General features: G+C 36.1%; 1 protein-coding gene across 1 annotated transcript in view; it reads left to right on the top strand.

Moving 5' to 3' along the window:
• The window catches only part of RASA1 (RAS p21 protein activator 1), a 63,388-nt gene extending 36,623 nt beyond the window's left edge, over positions 1-26,765 (top strand). The window contains exons 10-25 of the mRNA XM_083818665.1: positions 1,509-1,629; positions 3,360-3,516; positions 5,964-6,051; positions 6,833-6,910; positions 8,583-8,740; positions 9,042-9,118; positions 12,801-12,973; positions 13,163-13,322; positions 13,495-13,637; positions 14,431-14,546; positions 15,775-15,861; positions 18,663-18,730; positions 21,458-21,546; positions 22,754-22,831; positions 23,757-23,891; positions 25,899-26,765. Coding sequence (XP_083674791.1) covers positions 1,509-1,629; positions 3,360-3,516; positions 5,964-6,051; positions 6,833-6,910; positions 8,583-8,740; positions 9,042-9,118; positions 12,801-12,973; positions 13,163-13,322; positions 13,495-13,637; positions 14,431-14,546; positions 15,775-15,861; positions 18,663-18,730; positions 21,458-21,546; positions 22,754-22,831; positions 23,757-23,891; positions 25,899-25,982 — 1,812 coding nt within the window. The 3' untranslated portion in view covers positions 25,983-26,765. The remainder of the gene's footprint in view (positions 1-1,508; positions 1,630-3,359; positions 3,517-5,963; positions 6,052-6,832; positions 6,911-8,582; positions 8,741-9,041; positions 9,119-12,800; positions 12,974-13,162; positions 13,323-13,494; positions 13,638-14,430; positions 14,547-15,774; positions 15,862-18,662; positions 18,731-21,457; positions 21,547-22,753; positions 22,832-23,756; positions 23,892-25,898) is intronic.
• Positions 26,766-27,222: the final 457 nt, after the last annotated feature.

Here is a 27,222-nt window from a genome sequence, read left to right as displayed (position 1 = left end):
GTTCTGTTTATAGCTCAGTCATCCTGTAAATGACTCAGGCATTCAGATTTCTCATCTATTTCTCATCTTCTAGTGGTAAGTATCAACAAATGCAACTTTTATGTTGCATTAGTAGCCTTACATCTTATTATTTCCATCTTCCCTGTGTCGCTGATTGTCTTGTATCACTGATACTCCCCAATGCAAATGTGAATTTGGAGACTGATCCTTGAAGGCTTTGCTAGTAACTTCCCTCATGCTCCATAACTCCTTTTGGACCATGGTAGTAATTGTATTCATTTTAGTTTTTTGCATATGCACTTAGAGTTCCTTTACTAATAATTTTCTCTGCTCTGACTAATCTTCTGCGTAAGACTTCTGAATAATTTAAAATAACATAAAGTAATGTTTGTGAGTTTTCCTTGTTTAAAAATCTAGTGACTGGTAGTTAATTTTTAGGTTTGGCCATGTATTACCTCCCTTCCCCATGCTGCCGTGTTCTGTGTTTTTGAAGAAAAAAAGTTGGGAAGTTTTGGTTACCGTTAGTGTGAATCTGATGGGACTTCCTCAATACGGAGGTCACTAAAAAGCCTTGGTCACTAGATCTGTTTTGTGCTCTGTTCCTTGAATAGCTATGTTACAGAAGCTATCTTGTTCATAAGCGTCTGGATGTTGTTTCCATTACAGGTCCTGTAATTCCTGTTAGTATTACCAAAATATGTTTCATCTTGCCTTTGTTATGTTGTTCAGAACCATAATTTTCACAGATAGGCAGGAAGAAAAGTAGAAATTCAATATTGAGTCAGTTCATTTATTGCTTTTTATCTCAACGCTGTTCTCACTGCTTGACAGTCTTGTTTTTCATATTTTCTTAATGGTGCAAGACTTTTTGCTGATCAGCTTACTAGGTAAGGTCAAACTTAGCTTGGCTTTTGGCCATTCCCATTTGTTGACTTTTCCAGTTCTTACAATTTTCTGTGTGATTTATCCTTTTTCTGTCTCATGTTTCTGCTTTCTTCTGTTGTATTCTGTTAGAGTTCTATCCAATTAGAACACGTGAATTTTAATCAGGGAAATGAGGGTCTGTGCAACTCTGTGGGCGTGTCAGTTTTAACTGAGATGTGTACTGTTCTGGTTGCTTCAGAGTTTGTCCCTGATTACTCTGTCTAAAAAACCTTGATAGAAGACAGGTGCTAGATAAATCTTTTACAACTTCCATAAATTTTACAGAAATCACTGTGAAACATGCTGCTTTCTACTTAATGGGAAAAATACACAGATGTTACCTTATAAAAGCTGGTCTGTATTGATAACTTTTATCATGACTCTGGTCTAATAATGCCACAGAAAATAGTTGTATTACGTTTCCAGCAAGGGTATATTATTAAAAATTAATGCATTTTAATAAAGCGATGTAGAGAACAGTATTAAAGATTTGGTAGTAAGACGATATTGGTTGCAGCCTCGGTATATGATTTTATTTTAATGGTGGTTTCTGAGCCTAAAATGTTTTCTTCCTTGTTTACTAGCATCAAGAGCAAGTGCTTAATGATACGGTGGATGGAAAAGAAATCTACAATACAATTCGTCGCAAAACAAAGGATGCTTTTTATAAAAATATTGTCAAAAAAGGCTATCTTTTGAAAAAAAGTGAGTTCTGTATACAATTTTTTTTTTAAAAACAGACCTGGGTACACATTAGAATTTAGTATATAATACTGGTGCTAGAAAGAATAAAATTGAAGTGGGCAAAATGTTGTAGAATGTGTGTAAACAGTGTTAAAGTTTCTTTCCTTGACTTGCATATGAATGGAAATAGATAATACACAAAACTATAGGCAGTGTGAAAATATTGATTGCGAGTTTTTCATTGTAAAAAAAAAAATATCAGAATACAGTACTAAAACTAGGCACCTTTGTCAGAGTTAGCTTTCAGACTTATTTAATAAGATGCATTTTCATGAAAAATACTCATATTTTATACAGAGCTCAAAAAAACTCTTGCAGACATAAGAGCTAGAATAGTACAAATCAATTCAATTCTACGGCTGTTCTGTTATTCCGAGTTAGGTTACATATTTTAAATTTAAAAAAAAACACTTTAAACCTACAAGATATATAGCAACATTTTTGGGGATCTAACACTGATACCATCACCATAATGTACAATTAAAAGATTAGAAGTAGACTGATTCATGTTATTTTATATATGTTATATATGCCTGAAGAATTGCCACTGGGCAGGTCTTTAAAGTTCTAGAGCAGCTAGTACCTTGCAAAGTGTTTATTTCTACTTTTTTTTTTTTAATCAACTGTAATGGAAACAAATCAGTAACAAAAGTTTTTGCAGATGATGGAGACTGTAGCTAAAAGGATAAATTATAGATAGTAGTGTAGACAGCAAGTAAAAAGAGAGAAAAAAGTATGAAGTTAAATATTGCCAAATAAAAGAAAAAAGCCCAAAATCATAAATCTTACAAACAGAACAAGGAAAACATCTATTGAGAAGTTTAATTCTGAGGGAAACTGTACAGGGATGTGGCAGAGTGAGGAACTGGATGAGAGTGAAGAGAAGAAGTTTAGTTAAATGGGATAATGATAACACTTTAAAAGTGCAAACAGGATTACTGAGCAGGTGTAGAGAGACGTACATAGCTGCGTATGGAACAAATGTAATGAAATCACTCTTCATCCAGCAGACAGAGCGTGGTAACTGGATGTTAGTCATCTTTTCAAACACAATGCTAGTACTCATTCATCAAAGGCTGTGGTGGATTTGTGATGATCAAAGCATAATGTTAAGGCTGAATATTTTTTGTAAAACACAAACTTACATGTGACTCATAAGAATTAGTTCCAGAAAGTTCTTATCTATTGAAGTTCAGAGAATGTTTTCTCTGAAACAAGGGGAACTAGCCAAATTACTGCAGATAGGTGTGTTAAGATTCTTTTACAAATTGGTCAAAGTTCATGAATAATTTTCTCATGTCAAGAGTCTGTTTATTAATTAAAATTGTTGTAATAAATGAGATCACAGCATCAGGATATTATTTGTAAGCTATATGCATACAGACTTTCCTGCTGATACGAACCCATTGTCCAGGCAGCTCATATGCACTTCCTTAATCCTGTTGAAATCAGTGAAAATGTTTAGAGACCCTTTTGCAACTGCACCTGAATTATCACAAGGGTCTAGATTTAGCTACATGTTGCATAAAATTAAGTATATATACTGATAATATACCTGGTGTGATTAGCTGTATATTGTTCTTCTGTTTGGAGTCTGACAGAAGCTTACCACGCTGTTCCATTATCTTCATTTACAAAATTTCCATTTTCTTTAGAATACTATATTAACTTCTTGCTTTACTTTTCTACAGGTAAAGGAAAAAGATGGAAAAACTTGTACTTTATACTAGAGGGAAACGATGCCCAGCTTATTTATTTTGAAAGTGAAAAGCGAGCCACGAAACCCAAAGGACTAATAGACCTTAGTGTGTGTTCTGTCTATGGAGTACATGACAGTTTGTTTGGCAGGTGGGATGCTGGCTTTTGGTTCTTGTATGTGCAGCAGGAGAACTGACTGCTCATTTGAAGCATGTACAATGTATGTGCAATATGCTGCCAGGGAGCAGGTTGCTCTGTCTTGCCTTGTGACTTTTGGTTCATACTCAGTTGCTAGCAAGAGTTCATAAACAACTTGCAGTTAAAACTTCAGTATTTAGTATTAAAGCTGTATTGTGAAATGAGGTGTGATAATGATTCAAGCTTTTGCATTATTGAATATTGAGTGTAATAATTGCTCAGTGTTTCGTCTTTTATGCATTAGAAATTGTGAGTGAATGCTTAGGGTTTTAATCCTTTTGAACTAAGAATTGACAAGGTCAAGAATTTTTGTCAATTCCAAAAGATCTACATTTCTTTGATAGGCAGTTGAAAGCTAACTTGGTTAAGTAGAGTTTGTAAGTGATTTTGTATTTGAGAATGAGTACTTCTGTTAGATCAGACCAACTCTAAAAGTAAGTTACTTCATATAAGTCAATATCCTTATAAATTATTTTTTCAAAAAATTATCCTCAGAGATAATTTTGACATCAAGTCTTATTTACTGTAATAATTCAGATATAAGTCCACTGACCTCTATTTAGAGCTATATACAAGAAACATGAACGCTTACTCCTAGAAGTGTCAGATTAAAAATAAATAAATAGAAATTCTGATAAACCCATGTGTTACTATTTAATCAAAGGTGATTTGTAGCCAATTTAATGTGTTTTTTTGCAAAAACAAAACAAAAAAAACACCCTTGAACATATATGTTTAAAATTTGCGGTGTTTCTTAAGCTGCAAAGATTTTGCTCCACCAGACTTTTTCACTCTTAAATTCTAAAAACCCATGAAACTAATGGAATGAGGAGCATAGATATAAATGAAGTGTACCAGAATAGACATTAAAAAAACAAAACAAAACAAAAAAACACTACTACTGAAATGTTCCTCATGTGAGTTGGCAATTACGAAGGAAGCTTTGGTGTACATTTTAAAGAAGCAGAAGTTTGTTTAATGGTGACCTTTTCTTAAGCAGCTTCCAAAAAGCCCTGTGCTGTTTTAAAATGGAGAGTCAGTGGTACTAAATGTGGGTAGAAGAAGATGCATGGTTGCATCACCTCAGGAAGCTGATAATAAGGAACTGTAGCTGAGATAAAGTTCCTCCTATACTTTAAGTAGCTGGTATTAGGAGAAGGAAAAAAATAAAAGAAGAAAAATAATACAAACCCTTCTTTTATCATTTTCTCAGAAGTACGCTGAAGTCTGTAGTTTTGTTTGTTTCTTTGGGGACAGTGATTTAAGTAGCCCTAGCTCTGGTTACTTCCTGCTCTCCCCCATCCTTCTGTGGCATGGAGACAAAATGCCATGTCGGCATTTCTCCAGGCACTGAAGTGGATGGAGGAACTGAAGACTGACATTCCATTGCAAATGAAGTAAGATCCTCCCGTAATGCTGTGTTTATGAACAGCTAAATTTGTTTGAACGTAACGTGGAAGGTTGTAAATGAAGCGTGCACTTGAAATAGCTTATAATTTAACAAAAAAGATTTCTGACAAATTAATGGAGGTGTAAAAAGCGGAAGAGAAACCATGATTATTTAAGGCATTAGAAGTTTTTATCACATACATCAGATGAGTAGTGTGTGATCCAATACACATTTTATTAGTTTTGAGACCTGTGGGACACAGGATGTAGAGAATTCCTTATGTTAGTATTGTTTTCTGAACTCCCTAAAGAACAAATCCTTAACTTGTCATTAATTGTGGGAACTAATGCTGAACTTCTGCTTGTTTTAAAAAGCCTGTAGGAATAGTCCTCATCCCAGATAGTTCCCAGATGCTTGTTTTTTGCCTAGACTAAAAGTCAGTAGACATGCATATTCAATATGAAACATTTTAGAAGTTTCTTCATGCTCAAAACCAAACTAGCTGTACTGAAACATGATTTCCTTAAAATGACATGATGTGTTCAAACCAAAATGTTTTGAAACTCGGGAGAAGTTTTGTTGTTGCAGTCCATCCTGTCTCCATGGGTGCTGTTGCTAGAGTTGTGCCCCCCCCCCCCGAATTGATGCCATGTTCAATGCTCCTTTCAGACAATCAGCAGAAAAATATTAGTCCAGTGTAAATGTCATTTTGGTATATTAGAATGGGTCAGCTGGAAGGGACCTTGAGAGCTCATCCAGTCCATCTGCCTGGCCAGCTCAGGGCTGACCAGAAGTCAAAGCACAGTACTGAGGGCATTGTCCAAATGCCCCTTGGACACCGACAGGCTCGGGGCACCCAGCACCTCGCTAGGAAGCCTGTTGCGGTGTCTGGCCACCCTCAGGGTACAGAAATGCTTCCCGATGTCCAGTCTGAGATTAATAAGTGAAGGTGTCTGTCAATATTATGAAGATTAATAAAACATATTTTTTTGTTTTGTTTGTCTTTAAGGCCAAACTGTTTTCAGATAGTAGTTCAGCACTTTAGTGAAGAGCATTACATCTTTTACTTTGCAGGCGAAACTCCAGAACAAGCACAGGTGAGAGCTTTTGTTGGTAAATATGGTTTTAAAAGTGATTTGTTTGCCTTGCAGTGTTCAATGATACCACCCTTCTGTAGTAGGAAGCAAGTATACTACAAATAGATAGTGGTTAAGTCTATATTAGCAGGTGTTACAATGCAGTAGTAGGAGATACATGAAGGAAACTATTGCTTAGAATCCAGCGCCTGCCTGTTTGCTTTTTTTTTTTTTTAGTTTGGACAGGTTCAGGTGCCATGGACTGAACTTCCATTATGTTGTTTAATGTTTTTTGGAGAACATTTCTTCTGGTATAATTCAGTACAGAAAAATATGTATGGTATACTTCTCGTTGTTTAATGCTTTTGTAGTTTTTGGTTGAAGTATACAAGTGCTATGGCTGGAATACAGAAATACCGGAGAGAAATATCAGAACTATTTGTCTTGTTAACTGTTATTTTCTCTGAAGCAAACAAGTTTTTGCTTCATTTTATATGCCCTTTGTAATCTAATGTAATACTACTAGCCTGGAAAATTTGTAAAAGTCACACTGTATACATCTCATTAGCAATGCTTGATATTTCCAAAAGAGAAAATGGTTTAGATTTGCAAATTCTTTTTGGATTTGCTCGTTAAAGATAAGAATTTTGCTTTAACAAATTTGAATGCTTTGGAATTACGTAAAACGTTAAGCTAGGGGAATACTTAAGATATTCAACATATCTTTTTAGATGTCTAGTCCATTGCAAGAATCTCTGTCTGACTTTGTTTCATTACACTATTCCACATCCTTCTCTCTTAGGACTGGATGAAAGCTCTGCAGATGTTTTGCAGTTTAAGAAAAACCAGTCCAGGAACATCAAATAAACGTCTACGTCAGGTGAAGCTGTATAAATACTATGGGGTTTTTAGGGGGAAGGGAGGGGGAGTGTTTCGTCTCCTTGTGAAACGAAACTGATAAATCTGAGAATTTTCCTTTTGACAAATTCTACATGTACTTGCTTTTCTTTCTGGAGTTATGCAGAACCAGAATCATTTCAACTTTGCTATAATACATGTATATGTAAAGACAAAGTGCTTTTAGGGAATCTGCAGATGCTATGCTAAGTATTACTGTCTGACCTCATTTGAGTAAAAGTGTAAAGAAGTCAGCATTCGTATCACCTTAATTCTTTAGATTCTCCACATTTGAGGAGCTTTACAAGAAATTGGCAGACTTATGTCACGTATAAACAAAATGCTTGTTTAACTATTCATTTTTAGTAGCAAATGCATGCTGGTCCGTTCTTGTGGCTTAGTATCTGACATGAAAGTGCTGTCATGGCCAGAATTTCTTACAGATGTAGATGACAGATAGTCATAAATGACTAAGTCTGTAACGATTGGAGAATAACAGGAAAATAATTCAAGAATGCCTGATAGTTTTGAATGCTAGGAACACCAAAAGTAATTATTTTAGCAGTCCGTGGAAAGAGAATTAGAATACAATGTTTTTCAGCACACACAGAATTACTCTGTAGTTAACATTAAAGAAGATTAAATGCTTCTGAAGTAAAGAACTAATTGAATTCACAGATGAACTGTCAGGTGAAAATTGTGGGGTTGCTTAGCTTTTAGTTATTGCAGTTTGCAAAAGCCAAACAAAGAGTGGCAATCTGAACTAATTCTGTTCTTCAAAAAACAAAATGTTTGTCTCCATACAGGAATAAAATAGGAAATAGGTAAAAAGTATGCGTGAGTCATCAAGATGAAAGATAAAAAATCACACACTTCTATTTCTGTCCTAGAGAAGTTATGTCAGGGAACTTAAACTTAAAAATGTGAAAACAGATCAATTAGTTCGTATCTGCATGTTCTGCAGAGTGTAATGGAAAATAAAAGCCTGCTGGTGACTTTCATGGTGTAAGCTGTCTTCTAAGAGAATGTAAAGAAACTAATGTGAATTGTTACGTAATTTTCTTGTACTGTCATTTGAAGTTTGTGGTGCTGAATATTTGAATTTACGTAGAATGCTGACCTGATCAAATATGGTGATTCCTGTATTTATTATATTTATTTGACATCAGCTGATATCAGTAGTTGTTTGAGTCAGATATGAATTACGTCTGTTTCAGAAGTTTGTGCGGTAGGAGGCAGTTCAAAATATTCTTCAAAGCAATTTTACATAATCTGTTAGGAAAGCACCAAATATGCTATTGTGGTTGGAATCATCCATCCATGGCTGTTACTCAAAGTGCCAGTTCTTGATTTCAGTAAAATTTTCTCTGCATAGAACAGCTAGTATTTGCAAATCCTAATGTCTCGTGGGATGTGTTAAAACATATGGTGCCAGAGATTTGTTTTCAGTAATTATTTGATATTACTTTTACTTTGTCACTGGTACCTCTTAAAATGTTGTTCCACTGCAACTTTTTCTCTATCAGGAAATTATACTTTGTATTCAGTATTTATACATTAATATTACGCTTCCCCATGGAGGAAGAAAATTTATATTCATTTGTTACGTATTTCTGTTTTAGCAAAAAGAAGTAAATCCTTTGTATTTTCTTTAGGTCAGCAGTCTTATTTTGCATGTAGAAGAAGCTCATACCCTCCCAGTAAAGCATTTTACTAATCCGTATTGCAACATCTACCTGAACAGTGTCCAGGTAGCAAAAACACATATCAGGGAAGGGCAGAACCCTGTGTGGTCGGAAGAATTTGTTTTTGAGTAAGTCTCACTCTTCTTGATTTACTGAATTTCACTTGTAAGTTGCATTGCATTTAAGATTCTTAATACTCTGTCTTCTGTTGTGTATGCTTTTTAAAAATGCTGTATGTGTGGTTATACAACTGTGAGATTTTAGCCATAAATGCATGGGCAGAATTTTATGTAGGCACCTAAATATCTTTGTTAATGTAAGTGTGTGTCTTTGGCTGTAAATGAGAATTCAGGATTGGAATGAGTTTAGAATAAGATTAAATGTCAGCGAAGTATAGTATTAATTGAGGCTTTCTGTCTTTTCTCCTAGTGATCTTTCATCTGATATTAATAGATTTGAGATAAGTCTTAGTAACAAAACAAAGAAAAGTAAAGATCCAGATATATGTAAGTATTTTTCTGTAAAAGTTGCATATGTATTGCAGCAATGGATTCTTTGTGCAGTTTTCATTACTCTTGTAATTGTCACAAGAGAATTACGTATATTTTTACACTTACCACATCACATGACTGTATTTGTATGTTTTGGATGTCTATTACTGGGTTTGCATTAATGTTTTTTACAGCGAAAACTCGCATGTTTTTAGTAATAAAATGCACAGTAATCCAATCCTATGTATTTCGTGGCTTTCATAGTTCTTCTCTAGAATAGCTATTGTGTTATACGATGACTGTGCCTACCAAAAAGCAAGAGGAAAAAGTCTGCTTTTTAAGTACTGTTTCACTGAGTTAATTTCTGTGATCTGTTTGAAGTATGAGTGTATGGAATTCTTTCTCATTTTACTTTTTTTTTTCGCTTCTAATGAAAAAAGGGAGGAAAAATGGTACTTTGATCAATTAAAAAGGAATAATAATTTAAAAAAAAAATCGCCACCTTCAGAGTCTCTGGAACAAAAATTTGTTTTGTATTCTTGTTTTACCTTATCTACGTACTTTCATTGTACCGCTCCTGGCCTTAAACCTGAAGTTAACTCTGTATCACTTTGAATGGGAAAGAATTTATATTGTCTTCCACCTTCTACAGGAGTTCACAAGAACTCCTTTTTTTTTGTTACCTAGACAGCTGCTTTTTCAGCAGTTGTTTTGTTTCTATTCCAGCAATTTAATAGGAAGCTGGTAAACCCAGTAAAGAAAGGGCTCAATCTGAAGAATGTGTATTCTGAGCTATTCTATATATATGTAAATATATATATATATTGTTCAAGTTTAGTTCCCTTCCCACACAGTGTGTTTTACGCTTTTTCTTCCATTCAAAGTATCTTGTTTGCTGATGTACTCATTCTGTAGCAGCATCAGCCCCCACCTCCTCCTTGATGTTCATACATCCTCAGCCTGTTTCAAGAATTTTTCCTTTCCACTGTGTTCAGACCTGTCTGTTTGAAAGCCTGGCAGAGTATTTATAGTCTATTGCAATTGTTTTCAGTTTAAGTACATTGTGTTACTGGCCTGTTATTTACGCCTTGGTGTTAATTTTGTGATTTTTCCAGAGAAGAGATTTGTAGAGAAGAGATTGTAGCTGTGACCAAAGTAGGAGAATTACTACTCAGATTGAATGTTCTTGCAGAACCTCATTCAATTCCAAAACTTTGCCCTTCCTCTGATGAGAAAAATTCTTGCATACCTGGAGGAAAAAGATACATTTCTTCTGACAGACAAAAGGGTTTTAGTTGCAGTTTTGAGCATGTGCTTGCACTGTTACTGTATTCATTTGAGCTAGAAAAGAAATTATCTAGCTATCTGAATGATTTGGTTAGTAAAACAAGAACCTTTATAGGGGTAGTTTGTGAATGGAATACTTAAGTAATTTTTTTTAATTGTTTTTGGAGTTTGCTTCTCTCAGTCCAGATTGGGAAGATTGTGTTGACTTGGAATGCATCCAATTGCCAGGGAGATGATGGGTGCCTTATTGGCAGAGTCGCTTGACTGCTGTTAGGTGCACTCTTAGTGTGTAACTCAACCGTAATTTCATTTTGAGGAAAAAGGGAAAATTCAACTCAAGTTGAATTAACATGTATCTCAGCCCTATTAAATATTTGAAATAAATGGAGGGAAAAAATAAGCTAAAACAGACCTCACCTAACAGACCTAGATATCTTGCCTGAATAACTCCAGAACTTTCCAACAGCAAGATAACTAGTTGCTTTCATGAACATTCAGCTTTTCAACCAGTTACTAAATGTGGATTGCTCTGAAATGGGAGTCATGTGAGGCTGGTACTGTAATCTTCCCCATTATTTGTTTAAGTCAGCTTTTCTGCTTGCTGCTTCTGCCATAAAAAGCAGACTGAAGTCCTGAAAATCTGGTATGGGTCTCACTGCTTTATTTTTTCCATCATAACACAAAGAAATAAATACTAAAATAAGAGCATGAAGGCTGTTTCTTCAGTACTTTAAAATGCTTCCTGAGCTCTCAAGTCTTTGACTTTGATGTTTGTCTGTTACAAATAATGCATAATTATTTTAGTATTTTTGCTTTTTAAAATTATTTCAAGCATACAGGAATGATACTAAGCAATTTATTATTAATTCTGTTCATTTTCGCTTTATTTCTCTTAAGAAAGAGAAGTAAATTTGCATAAGGATTTGTTCAAGTGAATACATATAAATGTCTTAAAAAAGAAAAACAGAAAACACAACAAAGCCATAGACTGCATTAGTGGACCCCATCTGCTGCTACTGAGAACTGGAATGCTTGGGTTTGATTAGAAAGCTGAAGCAGGCTCTCAGGGCTCCACATAGGATTGAACTGGAGTGAGAGCTTTGGTTTGGTGTTTGTACTAGGTAGTTGGTTCATTTCAAATTAGTTAATGGTGAAAAAGAAACATTTTTGTAATGGAGGGGGTCAACACAGGCAGGCAAGTCTGTAGAGCAAAATATTAGCTTATGTTTTTCCTTTCAGGCAGAGTCTTTATTTGCAGTAGTGCCACAGCTTGTTTTTGAAGCTGGTAGTTTAGATTGTGCAACTGGCAGAAGAAAAAGGGTCACTGTGGTGCACACTTGTCAGTTCTGTGGCACTGGGAAGTCAGCCTACTAGTGCTGGCTAGATATTTGCTGCCTTCCCTCCCTAATTTCCAGGCAATATTACAGTTATGAATGCTACTATAGTAACAGGAAAGAAAGAAACAATCAAATTATCCTCAATCTTGTATTTTACTGTCCCCATCGGTGAGAAGTACGTGCCATACGTTTGTGAGCAAAGCAAGAAAACACATTGCACATTTGTGGGTGTATAGGAGCTTTGCTGGGAAGAAATATTCTAGGAAAGTTGATTGATAGGATTGTGGTCCCATCCACACTGGTGATAAGTGACAGATGATGAATTGTTTTTCACACTGCTCAACTGACCTGAATGCATTATCTTATATCAGTTTATCAGCTCCAAAGAATGTGAAATAGGCAACTGGAATGTCCTGAATTCAGCATTATAAATATGATGTTATTCTGATCCAGTATCAAATGATAACCTGCTTGCACCTGTTGCAACACTGGGGCAGTAGAAAGTCTGCTGGAATTGTTGACAATTCCTGCAAGGCCATGTTGTGTATAGGCTTTGCAGAAATGTGAAAAGTCAAAGACTGTTTGCTTGGCGGTACTTTAATGCGAGGAACTTAAGTAGTGTCACTATAATAATAAATAACAAAAAGTAACAGAATGGTCAGGGAGCAGGCCTGATGGTGATATCAGCCCAAAGCTGGAAAAACAACAACACAGTAAATTCTGAACATTTTATAAGCTTTTATTTTGAGACTGCTACCAGGAATTACAGGGTAGCACTTTCTTTACCCTCTACATGGGTGTTAAAAAAGAAAATTATGTCAATATCTGAGTATTATTTTTGATTGTATATTTGTACATTACTTACAGAACGCCTTGTATTACTTCCACTTCAGTTCGCAGGAATCTTTTAAACCAATGAATAGAGAACTTGCTAATATATTGATGGCAAAAACCTTGGTTACTATTATTAATACTCTTGCTGAAATGAGATGGCATGTGACAAAAATACTGTTTTTTATTCTATACTAACACTTTTTTGCTGGTGATAACTGAAAAATGCTTTTTTCCTTAAGTGTTTATGCGTTGCCAACTAAGCCGATTGCAAAAAGGACATGCAACAGATGAGTGGTTTCAACTCAGTTCCCATGTACCATTAAAGGGTATTGAGCCAGGATCTTTACGTGTTCGAGCACGGTATTCTATGGAGAAAATCATGCCAGAAGAGGAGTACAGTGAGTTTAAAGAGGTATAAATTGTTTTAACTTTACTTAGATCACCAGTCAAAACTCACTTTGTTGTTTGAGACAGATTTCAATAACACGGGCTGACATCATTATATTTATAGTGACATCTATTTCGCTATAGATATATGATGCCAATTTCTCCAAAACTGTTAGAAGTTTATGAATATTATAAAATTCTGTTTTTCTTTCAGCTTATACTCCAGAAAGAGCTTCATGTAGTCTATGCCTTATCACATGTTTGTGGACAGGACAGAACACTGTTGGCTGGCATTTTATTGAAGATTTTTCTTCATGAAAAGCTTGAGTCCTTGTTGTTACGAACACTAAATGACAGGGAAATAAGCATGGAAGGTATTGTACTTATTACACTAAAGTTTACTGAAACTGTGGGCGGGTAGGGAGGGAAGGGCTCTGGTGCCTTCTTTTTTCTTCTTTATTTACAACACACAGAAATGTAAACACCAATTATTTTAACCGTTCTTTATCTCCTTTTCTCAGCTTTTCACTTTTTTTTTTCTTTCAGATGAAGCTACTACCTTGTTTCGTGCCACCACTTTAGCAAGTACACTTATGGAGCAGTACATGAAAGCCACAGCAACACGTTTCGTTCACCATGCACTGAAAGACTCTATATTAAAGATAATGGAGAGCAAGCAGTCCTGTGAGGTGATACCTTGAACTATGTTTTTAAACATCTTGGTTTATTGACACAATTATCTACGGACTGTTAGACATTATGTTTGCATTAAATATTAGCTTTAGAGACATTTATCGATCTCTCCGAACTAAATTTAATTTACATGATTAATACAGGGACTGAATTCATTAAGTTTTTCTAGATGTTAGCTTGAGCAATATTCATAGTACTAATTTTTAAGTTTTTTAATTCACATTTCTTTAAGTTACATTTTCTACAGAACAAAAACGTAGGTTGTTCTGCAGCAGTTACTCAATGGCCTGTCCTAAATAACTTCTAGTAAGCTCAAGACGTTGTAGAAGTCAGAACTTGGGGGATTGAACTAGACGATCTTTCAAGGTCCCTTCCAATCCCTAACATTCTGTGATTCTATTATGACTTTCGACTCCCTCATGTTAATGGCTTGTTACTGATCTTACAGGTTTTTTTTTAAACGACTCTCCTAACTTCTGTGTTTTACTCTAGCTGAATTGTGGGAAAGGATGGGAGTCCTCAGTAATTTGAATTAAAAGATGCAAAAAGTCATGTAGATGGATAGTGTTGAATGAGCTATTAAAAGCGTAGCATAGTAGAATTATTGCTTCTTCTCATGTGCTTGCTAGCCATTGAATCAGATTTTTGAGTTCTGCAGGAGTCTTGACATTTGTACAGCGGCAGAATATTTAATTTATTTTGAAGTAGTATTAAGTGTAATATTATAAAACTTCCATAGGTAGCTCTAGTTAGGAGAGGAAGCTTAATCTTTTTCTTTTTTGGTTTTAGTTAAATCCTTCAAAACTAGAAAAAAATGAAGATGTAAACACTAATCTGCAACATTTACTCAGTATACTTTCAGAATTGGTGGAGAAAATATTCATGGCTGCAGAGATACTGCCTCCGTAAGTTGCAGTTTTCTGTTCAGATTTGCGTTTGAAAATTCCTGTTTGGTGATTTATGTTGCACATTAAAATTGTTTTCTTACTGGTTCCTCTTTTGCTAATCAGTCACAAGACTAATGTCTTTAGGGTTGTTGTATGTACAGAGGAATATAGATGAATTAAAAAATAACCCTTTCTGAAATAAACAGTACTTTTTTAGCAAAACCCTTTGGCTAACACATATCTGCTTTTCTTTGAAGGAGAAGCTACTAGGTCCAAGAGGACAGGGAAAGAAGAAGAATAAAAATAATCAGTATCATATTTCCTCAAAGAGGTAGAAGACAGTACAAGTTAGGAGACAGTTGTATGTTGTTGATTACAAATTCTTCCTAGTCCTCTTCCGCTGGGAAAGAGAAATGGAACTATTTACACCATACTCAAAATACAAGCGGGTAGTAGTAGAGTGATACCTGTTATGATTACTTCTGTCTAACAGGGATACGGAGAGATTAATTTTATTTCTCTTTTTCAAAATGCTACAATAACTTGTGCTCATATTTTAGACTTGAACTGTCTAATAAAGTGTGTATATTACTGTTTTCTTTCACTGTATCATTAGCTTTTAAATTAAACAAAATCCTTGAATTTGAGCTGGCAGAGTAGCACAGAAGTGTTTAGTTTGTGGTAGTGCTGACAAGGTTAAAAGTTGCACTCCTTTTAATTATATTGTGCGGCTCCCAACACTGGTGAAAAATGACACAGTTTTCCCATTTTTTGATGGAAGAGGAGTATTGCTGTGGTTGCTCAGACACTTCTAAAAACCTAACCCTTATTTATGGAAAGAAAAGTCGTTACTCAGTTAAAAAGAGCAAAGTTTTAAAAATAAAAAAACATCTAATTTGGTCTTTTTTAAAAGGAAATACCTGCTTAAACAACAGGTCATAAATGGTTATAAAATGTTTAATGCTCATCTAAATTATCCCAGAATCTTATCTGCATGAATGGAATTATATATTAATGAAGGCCTTTCCCTGATTTGTAAGCCTTTTCAACATACAGTTACAAATGGACTTTTTACAAATGTATGAACTTATAAGTTAACCCTTAAATTTAAAACTTATATCTAAATTATAAAATTAGAGCTGATAATAGTTCTGCGTCAAGTAGGAGGTTGGATTATATCCTTTCTCAGCAACTATTTTGATTCACTGTGTTTAATGGAATGAGTAATTAGCTATTATTTTTGCAGGACGTTGAGATATATTTATGGGTGCTTGCAGAAGTCTGTTCAAAGCAAGTGGCCAGCTAATACCACCATGAGAACCAGAGTTGTTAGGTAAGTTACTTGATGTTCTATGTTGAAAGTAATCTTCTAGTCTTGTTAATGATATGCTTCAGTTTGCTTATCTATTTTTCTTTCAGTGACAAAACTTTATAATACTACTTTAAATATTGCTATCTGTGTAATTTATGATACTGAGGCATGATATCCCAATTAAGGATTAAGAGCTTGCTAAATTCTTAATCATGTTCATAGAACTTTGCCAGAGTAAGATGATGTAGTACAGAGGCCAGGATAGCTTTACTTAATAGTTTTAACTTCAAACTTACTTGCATTTCGTTAAGCTTTACAACTAAAGCAATGATTCCCTTTTTCTTTCTGTGAAAGAAAAACTTCTCTTGAAGCAGTAGTTAACTTTTGTGAGGATAACTCACAAATACCTGTAGGGAGCAGTGACCTCTGAAGATTGCATTCTGGTCTCATGCCACCTGGGAAGACCATGCTTTACTGCCTAATTCTTACATAGTGTGTGTTGATTGCTGGAGAAATCTTACACAGGTTAAGATAAATACTCCTTAAAATGCAGACCCAACATGGTAAGGAATCTAACACCTTCTCATAAAGCCCATTGAACTGTCATTAGATTTCAGTGAAGTACAGTCTGGAATATATAGTTCTTTGCATCAGAGAAGGCTCCCAGTTGCTAGTGCTGTGTTGCTAGTGCTAATCACTCTTATCAACACTCTGTTGTTTTCTGAAAACAAATAATTCTATATGGTAACAGTTTACGTCCATTTCTCTGCTCCCATCCGGCCATGTTGGAACATTCCCAAGCTCCTGTAAAAATGATGCAAGAGGACGCTCTACCTGGCTCCTCTGATCTCACGCTGTGCACACAAACTCCAATCTACATTTATAATCCAAAGCAACATTCAAGTTCTTCCTCAAACACCTTCCAGTGCCAGTCCAACAAAAATGCCTGACAAAGATGTGATCTTGACAATGTTTTTCTAAATGTTACAGGCTTGAGGTTATCAGACACATCTTTTTATTTATTTATTTCCTCCCAACATCTGGCAGTTGTACCAGTAGGTACTGAGGTTAGATTCCCTCCAGTGGGAGATTTTCAGAGGATTTGTCTTTGGGCCTTGTTTATCATTTCAACATTAAAAGCCACAGTTTATGTCATCCAGGGTGCTGTGCTGGATCTTAGCCTTGAAATTAAGGCTGCTCATATTATGAGCCCCTCTTGTTTTGAGGGGCTAACACATTGCAGGGCTGTAGAGCTCAGCAGTGGATATATAACATCTTTTTGTTCCACCCCAGCTCCAGAGAAACATGTGGCTTTCTTTATGTGGACACAGCTCACATTTACAGTTTTCTAGAGGTCTCCACCCAGTGCTATAAATACTGGGTCACTTTCCGGTGTGACCTTAGTCTTTACAACTGGTACTTGTGACTTATCACTACAGTTTTGCAGCCTTTGGTGAAGACTGTCATGTTTTATTGCACTAATCATGGTGAACAAATGCTTAAGAGTATTCAGAGACATGTGGACAGTTTTTAGATGTCTGGGTAGCTTCCCTGTTACTCAGACACTGCTGTCATTTCTCTCTGATTGTAAAAATCACATATAGATACTGACTCATTAATTTAGGCAAGGTAAGAAGCACCAAATCTTTTGGATCAGCAAGGTCCATCCTTTCTGATTGTACCTCAGTGGTCTTCAGCTTCAGACAGTTTTACAAAAAATAAAAAAAAGAGAGGTCGGTGTGTATGCCATGACTTCAAAATTATGTACTTATTAATAGGTTTAAATTCACGCGATAGAATTTTATTTCTTCATGAAGGGTCAAGATTATTGTCTTATCAATCCATAATTTGTTGTTCTTGGAGAAGAAAGAAGCTTCTTTATTGGTATATGTAACAGGTGATGCTACGTGCATACACCCAAGTAATACGAATATTACAGTCACTGTGCACTTAACAATAAGCAAGGCAGTGCAACATCCCATTCCCTCCTTTGTAAGTTAAGGCTTTGTTACTGCTGTAGTGAAGAACAGTCTGGTGGTAATGTCTAAGCAGTCCAAACAAAATGAAGGATGGCTTAGACTGTCTTAGCTGGTCTGTATGTCTCTTCCTCGTACAGCAGTTAGGCAGGATTGAGGTTGCCATGAGCTGGGTGTTTCCTACTTCTGCTATTAAGAAAGTTAGATTTTTGTCATGCTGCTGAAGGTTGTTTTGACCTCCGGTTGAATGAGTTCCTAGCTCTGCAAACAGAATGCTTTTTCCAGCTTTCTAGATGGCAGCAGTTACTTCTGGAAGGAAGGTAGATCGCTTACTATTTATTCTGCTGCTGCAACATGCTGTCATCAGGATATGGGTTGGCTTAAGCTGATCTAAGGCTGTGTTGCTGCCAAAAGAGAGGTTCCCTTCCGCCCACGCAGCCCTGCACTCTTTACATTGGTTGGCGTAGTGGGCGGCTGCAGGATGAACGCCCTCTGTAATGCACAGCAGAAAACCTCTGGAAGGTAGGAGAGCAGGGGCCTTTCCTTTCTGAAGCCAGCGTGGACTTCGATCAGCTTCAGTATGACTTCGCAGTTAAGTTCTTCCCAGGCAGTTTCAACCGTTCACCTTAATTGGGAAATCAATATGCCTGTTCTTTCGGTTTTTATCATAGCTGAAGTCGTATCAGTGTTCCTAACTAACAAACATGTTCACAGAGTGCAGGCTAGTTGGTTGTTGTCTGTCTTAAGAAGATTTTCACACTAACTTGAATCCTTAAAGACTACACAGTTTTACATTACTTCTCTAATTTTATTATTGAACAAAATAAATTTTTCTTCCCATTTCAGTGGCTTTGTTTTTCTTCGACTGATTTGTCCTGCTATCCTGAACCCAAGGATGTTTAATATCATCTCAGGTGACTATATGCTTCAGATCAAATTCATACCTTGTATAGTAGTAGGCATGAGTTTAGTGTCTAACGTAGAAAATGATGAAGCTTTTTGAACGGTGTCCAAACTCATGTTATCCACATCACTTATGACTTCTCCCTAACAGTGAGCCTTTCACCCTTGAAGATTAGAAGGTGCTTGTTCTAAACTCCAGGATGTGTGCTGTTGTATTCAATGATACAGTGTAGAGTTATAGTCTAGCAGTGTGCAATACATTTTATCAGTGTGGAAAAGCCAAGCATGTGATCCTCACATCTCGTTTTGAATGCAATGTCAAAGTTCATGTCTGAACTTCTGTGGTATCTCTTCGATGAACAAGATCTATAGAGTTGAAAGTGTGTCTGCAGAGCCTGGAATATATTTTGGCAACTAGAAAATCATTCTTGAATAACCCATTTGAACCTGCTGCTTCGATAGCTTCCAGACGTTGTACAAGTCTTTGACTGTACTTAACGAGTCAAAGTAATCTCAAATCAGGAATTTTAAACACGAGAGAGACGGGTAGCACTTATAAAGGGTGGGTTGGTGTGGACTCGAGACAGTAATCTTGTTTGACATAAAGGCTACCTGTAAGGGTTCCCATGGATGTGCCCAAGTGAATGTTCTCCCTGTGTAGTTAACTGTTTTTTTTGCTGCTCTTTTGGTAGAGTGCATTTATAGCAGTAGCAAAAGCAGTGACGGGGAACATTCCTGTTTGCAAGAGCAGGATTGCAGAACTGGTCTGTGGCACGGTGCTGCTCAGTACCGGTAGCGTTCTCCCAGACGTCTCTCAGGGGTGAGAGGGACACTGGCACCCATCAGGAATCACATCCAACACAGCTGGTGGCATGGGGCTTTCCTGTCGTGAAGCCTCCCTGCTGAGAGTATGGACTGTTCCATGCCAGCTGCCTTAAGCACCAAGGCATGCTTGTGGGCATTTTTAACTGAAGGATGGAACAGCAAGTGCGTGTATCTTTTTGACAAAAGGGTATGTTGAGGGGAACTAAAGATTGAAGTTTTACTATATTTCTTGTGTGGGAGGAAGAAAGGAAAGGCATAAATTACCAAAGGGAAAACTCTATTATGAAAATTTAAATTCAGACGTCTGACTTACATAGTTTTTAAAAGTTCAAGTATGATATACCCCATCTTTGTTACCCATACTTTTTTGCCAAAGATCACACCAAACTAGAGGGTATTTGGTTAGCACTAGCCATTGCTCTTCCTCCTTCCCTCCCTAACAGTTTCCTGATTTTACTACTAAAATGCTGATTTGGAAACACAAAATCGGAAGTCTGATTCAGAAAAACTCCTTTTTTTCTTTTGTAAACAGTTTTTCAGACCATGTAGCATGTTTCCTGTTTTATACTAAATGAGAAGGTCTGTGTCAAACTGAAAGTTCTTTCTCACTCTGTAATCATTTCCACATGTGCTTTGGAGAAAGCATTTAAGAAACATGGCCTGTTTTCACACACAGTGATCCTTGGTATTTTATTATCTTAAGATAATTTGCAAGTTAGGTCCCTCCTGACCTGGGCTATAATGAGACCACTGCGTCTATATGTGTGAAAAGGTATCTATCAATTTGTGCAATCCCAGTTAAGCTCACCTTGCTACAGTCCTGTGCATAAGTTCTGCTAATATTCTTGATTATTGCCAAGGTAAATTCGCAGACCCTGTATAGGGCTTGTAGTGCTGTTCAGAAAATAATAATAGAAAGGTTGACACTCCTTTTGGAGCAAGGCTTCCATTTTTCCCATAATGAGAAAAAAGTATCCTGAAGGCTGTGTGTATTGGGCATGGTTCAGTTTCAGCAGAAATCATATTACCTTAGTAACTGCACAGAAAAAAATATATTTGCTTCAAAATTCAACTCCTTTGTTTCAAACATATTTGAGTTGTGTGAAATAAAACACTTCTTTTGACCAGTTCTGCCGGTCTAGAACTGGGTTTCAGTGGATTGCAGGGGTTAGGGGGAGGACAGAGAACAAAAGGCGCAGACAGACAATAAACAGTATAGGGCATTCTTACAAAGAACTATAAAATTTATAGTCTATCTAGTAACTATGTCAATTTTGGAAAAATTCAAAACTGGCTTTTGACCAGGCCATTTACTGTAATTTGGGGGAAATTAACAGTCCTGCTACTGTCACTTGTTGGAAAACGAAGTTTTAACTGACTGTGAGGTTAATGTAAAGTGCTAAGCACAGTGTTAAGCACAGGAAGTGCCTACACTTCTATGGAAATACAAGCCAGGATTGCATGTCATAGTTATTCTATATTCCTGGTGCTAGTAACTCAAAGTATAACTGGTGAAACACTTAAGAGCCCACTTAGGTGGGTATAAACAAATATGGAGAAAGGTAAAGCTTTTTTAGTATTTTACTTTTGCAAGTAATCTTCCTTTCACCAGAACTGTTTAATATTTGTGGAAATGGTTCTCGCTACTTCACGTAATTCTTATTAAACAACACTTCATTTTGCCTACTTCTGTGTACAGCTAGTAGCAAAATCAGATATTCTTATTTTTTTGGACATAAAATGTACATTGCTTTAGTAATTACTTTACCAAGTGATATTTTCCGCATGCTCATCTGTTATAACATTGAAAGCATTCAAATCCGCAAATATAAATTGGAGAAGAGTTTACTTCCATGTGACTGCTGGTAGTCTTAAATGCAATGGCCAATAACTCTACTTTGTATTCCTGTCAGATTCTCCTTCCCCTACTGCTGCAAGAACGCTGACGCTGGTCGCCAAGTCTGTGCAGAATTTAGCAAATTTGGTTGAATTTGGAGCTAAGGTAAATATTATATGTGCACAGAACAGCCTAGAATTGTTTTTCTGATATATTTCAATGTTCCTGTTGAATACTGGCAAAAATCTGTTTTTGTTTTCTTACGCAAATTCTGAAACCTGACGTGTTTGTCATCATCAGCGTAGAGGCTTTGTTCCTGCACTTTTTCTGTCTTCTTCATTTGGAACTAAACAGGGTGTTGATCTGAACCAGGGGAATAGCAGTCTGGCCAAACTGTGAAGAGGAGGCCCACTGTTTTGGGACAAATTGATCTAAAAAGCTGACTTGGTGCATCCCATGAAGATTTTGAACCTGGTAGTATCAGCAAGGGGCTGTTAAAACAATTGATGAATGAATGGCATTACAGTAGGCATTACGGAATGTGATGCCACTATGTATTGATGCTATGAGAACACAAACTCAGCAGGCATCTATCTGTATATAATAATTCACGTTCAAACTGAGAGCAATCAGACCTCAACTCAGAGCTGGATATAGAGTATCCAATACTGAAACAAATGAAGAACTACTAACTTCGTTAGTGTCTCTCGCCACCTGCTGGTTCACCTTGCGTTTACTTGCTCCTTACGCTAGTGTTTTCTCTTGTAGAGCTTCCAAACACCTCTTCTATTTGTATTCATTTTCCTTTTGTTAGACTTAGTGAATGTTGTAAATCAGCTTGACAATTTGCACTAAAAAGCTCTAGCTTTTAATGAAGTTTCTGCAGTGTCACTAAGAGAAGGCAAGCAACAAGTGGTCTGTCTCAGTTCCCAAGCAGCAAGCAACATGGTTGAAAAGTACACGTGGACTTCAGCATCATGAAAGTGACTTCTGACACACACCACTTGTAGTGCAAGTGTTAATGAAAGAAAAGGGTGCCCGCTTCTGATAATCCTTTTTGAAAGTCGTACAGCATTTGTTTACTAAAGCTAGTATGTGTGGGGAAGATCATCTGAAATATTTCAGAAATGTTAAATTTCATGCTAGTATGCCTGTAAGAAACTATTTTTGAATCCACCTGGGAAACAAGAAGTGCAGTCTTTCGACCTGTGCACATCATTCAGGTGCTCAGAAATACACTTGAGAAAGTAAAGTCACTTTTGTGATCTCATTTGTCTGACAGCACTGCATTCACATCAGGTATGACAATTCACTTGGTATTGATATGTTTTAATGAACACTTTTTAAAATGAATACTTTTAAAAATTACTAGGAGCCATATATGGAAGGGGTAAATCCATTCATCAAGAGCAACAAACATCGCATGATCATGTTTTTAGATGAACTTGGGGTAAGTGATTAAAAATTCTTTTCTGGAAATTAAATGCAAATATGCAGTACTGTAAACGAAAATTCTTTACACTTTTTATTGACTAGCTTAAAAATGCATCAGCTTCCACATGATTTTGAATGCTTGTTACTGGATAAATTTTTCTCTCGCATCTTTAAAAAATGCAGATTGCTGTCTGGCCTGTCACACAAAACTGAAACCATCAAACATCATACATTTTGTTCATTTAGCAACTCTATAGATGTGAGAAGCTAAAATATACCTAATCTGCATGAGAATTAGGAATCTTGGCCAAAAAAGTCTGTAAAAATATATTCTGAAATGAAAAAATCCCATGTATAATTTCATATAGCTTTGACCAGACATTGAAATTCTGTTTTAAAAAATAGATTTCAGCCAGCATTCCCCAGAATATCCCAAATGTGTTGTACATACTGTAGTTTGAAATTGAACAATTGCTTTATTATATTTAAACTCTTACTGTTTTGCGTATGGTAGCTGTAACAGAAGTTAGGAGCTCATGTATGTGTGTATTTATCCCAACAATTTGTATTAAAAATGAAGATAAAAGATAAATGAGCCTAGCTTCCTCAGTTGATTCTTTAAAGTGACCTAAAAGACACCTCAGAATATTTTGATAAGATACAGAAACGAGTATTTTAGTGTGGCATCCAGGTAGGTCGCCTCTTCTGGTTGAACTGCAATTTCTGTATATGGTGATGATGCATCAGTTTTCTCGAAATGAGAAATTTTACACAAGGTCTCTGAAAACCATTGTCCTGAAAATAATGGATTAATCTGTTTTAATCACAGTATTATTTTTTATAAGTAGTTTAATGAGTTACTTAGAGCTGTGACTTTAGCTGTACAGGGTTTACCTGGGTACTCACTGTCTGTAAATCTGCTCTCTTCATTTTTGTTCAAGAATGTTCCTGAGCTTCCAGACACTACAGAGCACTCTAGAACTGACCTATCCCGTGATCTGGCAGCCTTGCACGAGATTTGTGTGGCACATTCAGATGAACTTCGGACACTCAGTAATGAGCGAGGTGTAATGCAGGTAAACTACAAAGATTAACCATCAAATCACAGGTGCAGATAGTATGTCTTGAGTTAATCCATCACGCCAGGATTCTTTTAAGTATTTCTGGCTAGCATTATGTTTGATTAAAAAAACTTAAAATGTGCGTATCACAAGAAGGCTGTTAGTTGTAAATACTTAGTCCATAGTTGCAAGATTTGTACAATAAAACCAAGATTTTTCAGGTTTAGAGAGGAAGATTTTAGTTTCTAGAGGAAGCCTCAATCTGTGAAACTACTGACAGTTTCTCTAGGTCAGTATTTTAAGGATGTTTTTTTTTCAGCTGAACTAAATTTACTTCCCCTAGCTTTCTATTGCTATCTTATTTCTGCTTCCTAATTTTGTAGTACGTTTACAAACAAACGTGGCAAGCTTTTCTAGCAAACCCACTGTAAGTGATTAGTTTGTTCCAGCTGTTAAGCAGGCCAACTGTAAATGATTACTCCATTCTATTAAACTTCCAAATGGCTTTATAAAAACTTAAAAAGGAACAACTTCAAATTACTTAACGCGTTACCTCGAAGTTCTACAGAAGTAATATACCTCCTTTTGGTCTGCTAATAACAGTGAACCTCAAGTAAGGAATTAAACTTTACTGCACAGTAACATTTCTGTGTATTGTGCTGTGCAGGCAATAGCGATTTGAGTAAGCTACCATTTGATGCTAGTGCTTCCAGGGCAGGGACAGTTGCACTTAAAAAACCTTTTATTAGCAACAGTCTTTCTTAAATTTGATTAGTATCAGCTGAAACCATCGATACATGTTCAGTGAAACCAGTAGGGGACTCCCACAGAGGATTTTCTGAGTTGTTTTTTGTTTCGTTTAGATTTTGGTTATTGAGGCTTACCCTTGGTTGTTTTGGTTGTGGGGCTTTCTGGGGGAGTTGGTTTTGTTTTGGAGTGACTCACTTTCAAAGAGGTTAAGTTTTGGATATTTATTGATAGTTAATTTTACTGTTTTCAAATACCTCTTATAATCACTTTTATTATTCTATTTATAAGGCCTTAACTTAATCCCAGGTAGACCATAAATCTGTATGGCAGGTCCTTTGGCAGCAGAAGAGCAAGTGCCCTTTTACTTGAATAATGCATATTTCAGCACTATTTTTTTTTCCAAACTAGAGCTGCCGAGAACTTCTATGATGATTTAATAAAACAAGCAAGTACATTTGTGTTTAACTCACTTAACTTTGGAAGAAAAAAAAGCTCAAGGAATTGAAAATAAAATAGGTGTTTTTTAGTACAGCACCTGAAATCTAATCCAGCTTAATAACAGCAATCTACCTCTTCATTGGCATGAGAGAAAAAAGGCACGTTTGAGTTCATAACTGAGTCATTGTGGCTGATAGTCATGACAAAAAACACAAGCAGTGGCCAGACTGGCAAGGCAGGACAGAAGCTTTCAGTATTAAATACATGCGCTCGAACAAATGGGTTATGGTTTTCTTCTCTCTTAAATAAAAAAAAAAAAAAGTGCATCTTTAGAAAAACCTGATACAGATAATGATGAGGGATGTGATTCTGTTTCCTTGATATACTTAACTTCGTATGTCACAGGAGAGATTCTCAGTATGGGTTTCTAAGGACAAAATTCTCTTGTATTTTTTTTCCCCTTTTCTTCCTAATTATGCCAGGATCACCTATTTTAATTAGAACTGTACTTCCATAATGACAAAAATGATTGAACTCCCAACCATGTGTTAGCGGTATACTTTCTTAGCCTACCTGTGCTAAAGAAGCAAGAATCAAGAAGATCCATGGGTGCAGTAGCAAATTTCACAATGTTGTTTTAGAGTTCCATTTTCAAGTAGTGTCGTACTGACTAGGAAATCAGAGCTGTTGTGTCGTGTTCCCCTCCCTCTTTTCTTTATAGTCTAAACTATGTAATTGTAAGTCTGCTAGAGTAATGTTGAAAATGTATCTCAAGTAAAACTTTGTTTTTTACTAGTTGCTAACCTATGGTTGTACTGACTCTTTTTTCCACAGCATGTTCTTAAGAAGCTGTTGGCTATCACAGAACTGCTTCAGCAAAAACAAAATCAGTATTCAGTGTCCAACAACATCAGGTAGCAGCCCTCTACCTGAATTCTGCATGGATCCAGCATGCCCAACATGGCAACTCACACCAGTATCACTTTCTTCTTGCTCTTGCCAAAAATAGCACACCCTGTCACATTCCCAGTAATGTGTGAACTATGCAAAAAGAAAAACAAAGATTCTGTTGGTGAATGATTGTACCAGCAGCTTTTTAAGCTATCTGTGCAGGACATTTGCACTTTTTTCCACGTGGAAACAGTTTTCACAACCTCTGAGCCTTGGTGTACAGTTCACCTTCCACAAAGAAAATGCTGTGACTGTGTCTTGAACTTTAAAATTATTTTCAGCACCTCTAATTGCCAAAGTTTTGCTGTCTTGTTGGAAAGGAATTATCAACTGACAAAGAAAGAAATGTGTTTTTTTGACAGCTACATATAACTGGATAACATTTCTTACTGTAATTTCTGACTGGTTACAATAATTATGACTTCTGACTGTTTCATCCACTTTAACTTGTATTTACAGTTTTCAGAATTTGATGTTATGGTAGGAACAATCTTTACTGTACACTTTTATACCATGCTGTTTCTCTTGCTGGAATCATGTTGAAAGAGAATATGCAGAATGGGTATTGTCAGCTTTATTTTTTGATGTGCCATTGATTCAGTCTGAATAGTTCTTCCATCAAGGACTGTATATCCAGATAAATCACAATGCTTTTGTAAAATGTTTACAACAGTAAATAATTTGAATTAAGTAAATTTATTGATCATTGTATCAGACATGCATGCATTCATTAAACCATTTTATAAAATAGGTATTGGTTGGTCTTTTGTGTACTGTAAGTCTACCATGAATCTTATTTTTATACATGGAAAGTTAAGTTTTTAAAATAAATCAAGCTACAGCTCAACATTATGGAAACTTGCTAACTTTGATTGCTGTGGAGATTTTTTCCTAGTGTCTGCATATATGAATGATGTCCTTTGAAGTGTTTGTGCAGTGTCACTTTGGTTTTAAGCCTAAGTCCCCAGAACAGCATTACCATGTCTAAATGCAGTCTAACAGACCGAAGCTAAGAGGTTGAATAAGAAGGAGAGGGGAGGGAAAAAAACTTAATTTGTGCTGCTCTCTCATGAGCCAAGGAAATGGCTGTTAACGGTATCAGAATTTTAACTTAAAATACGCAGTTGATTGGGGGGGGAGATTCTGCATCCCCATTCACGACAATTCTTGGGAGTGATCTTGTAAAGAATGAAAGGATGCTGAGATT

The sequence above is a fragment of the Anser anser genome (genome assembly GCF_964211835.1).
Source record: "Anser anser genome assembly, chromosome: Z".
NCBI lineage: Eukaryota > Metazoa > Chordata > Aves > Anseriformes > Anatidae > Anser > Anser anser.
Note: the sequence above shows the minus strand (reverse complement) of the source record. Positions and strands in the feature narration are given on the sequence as shown.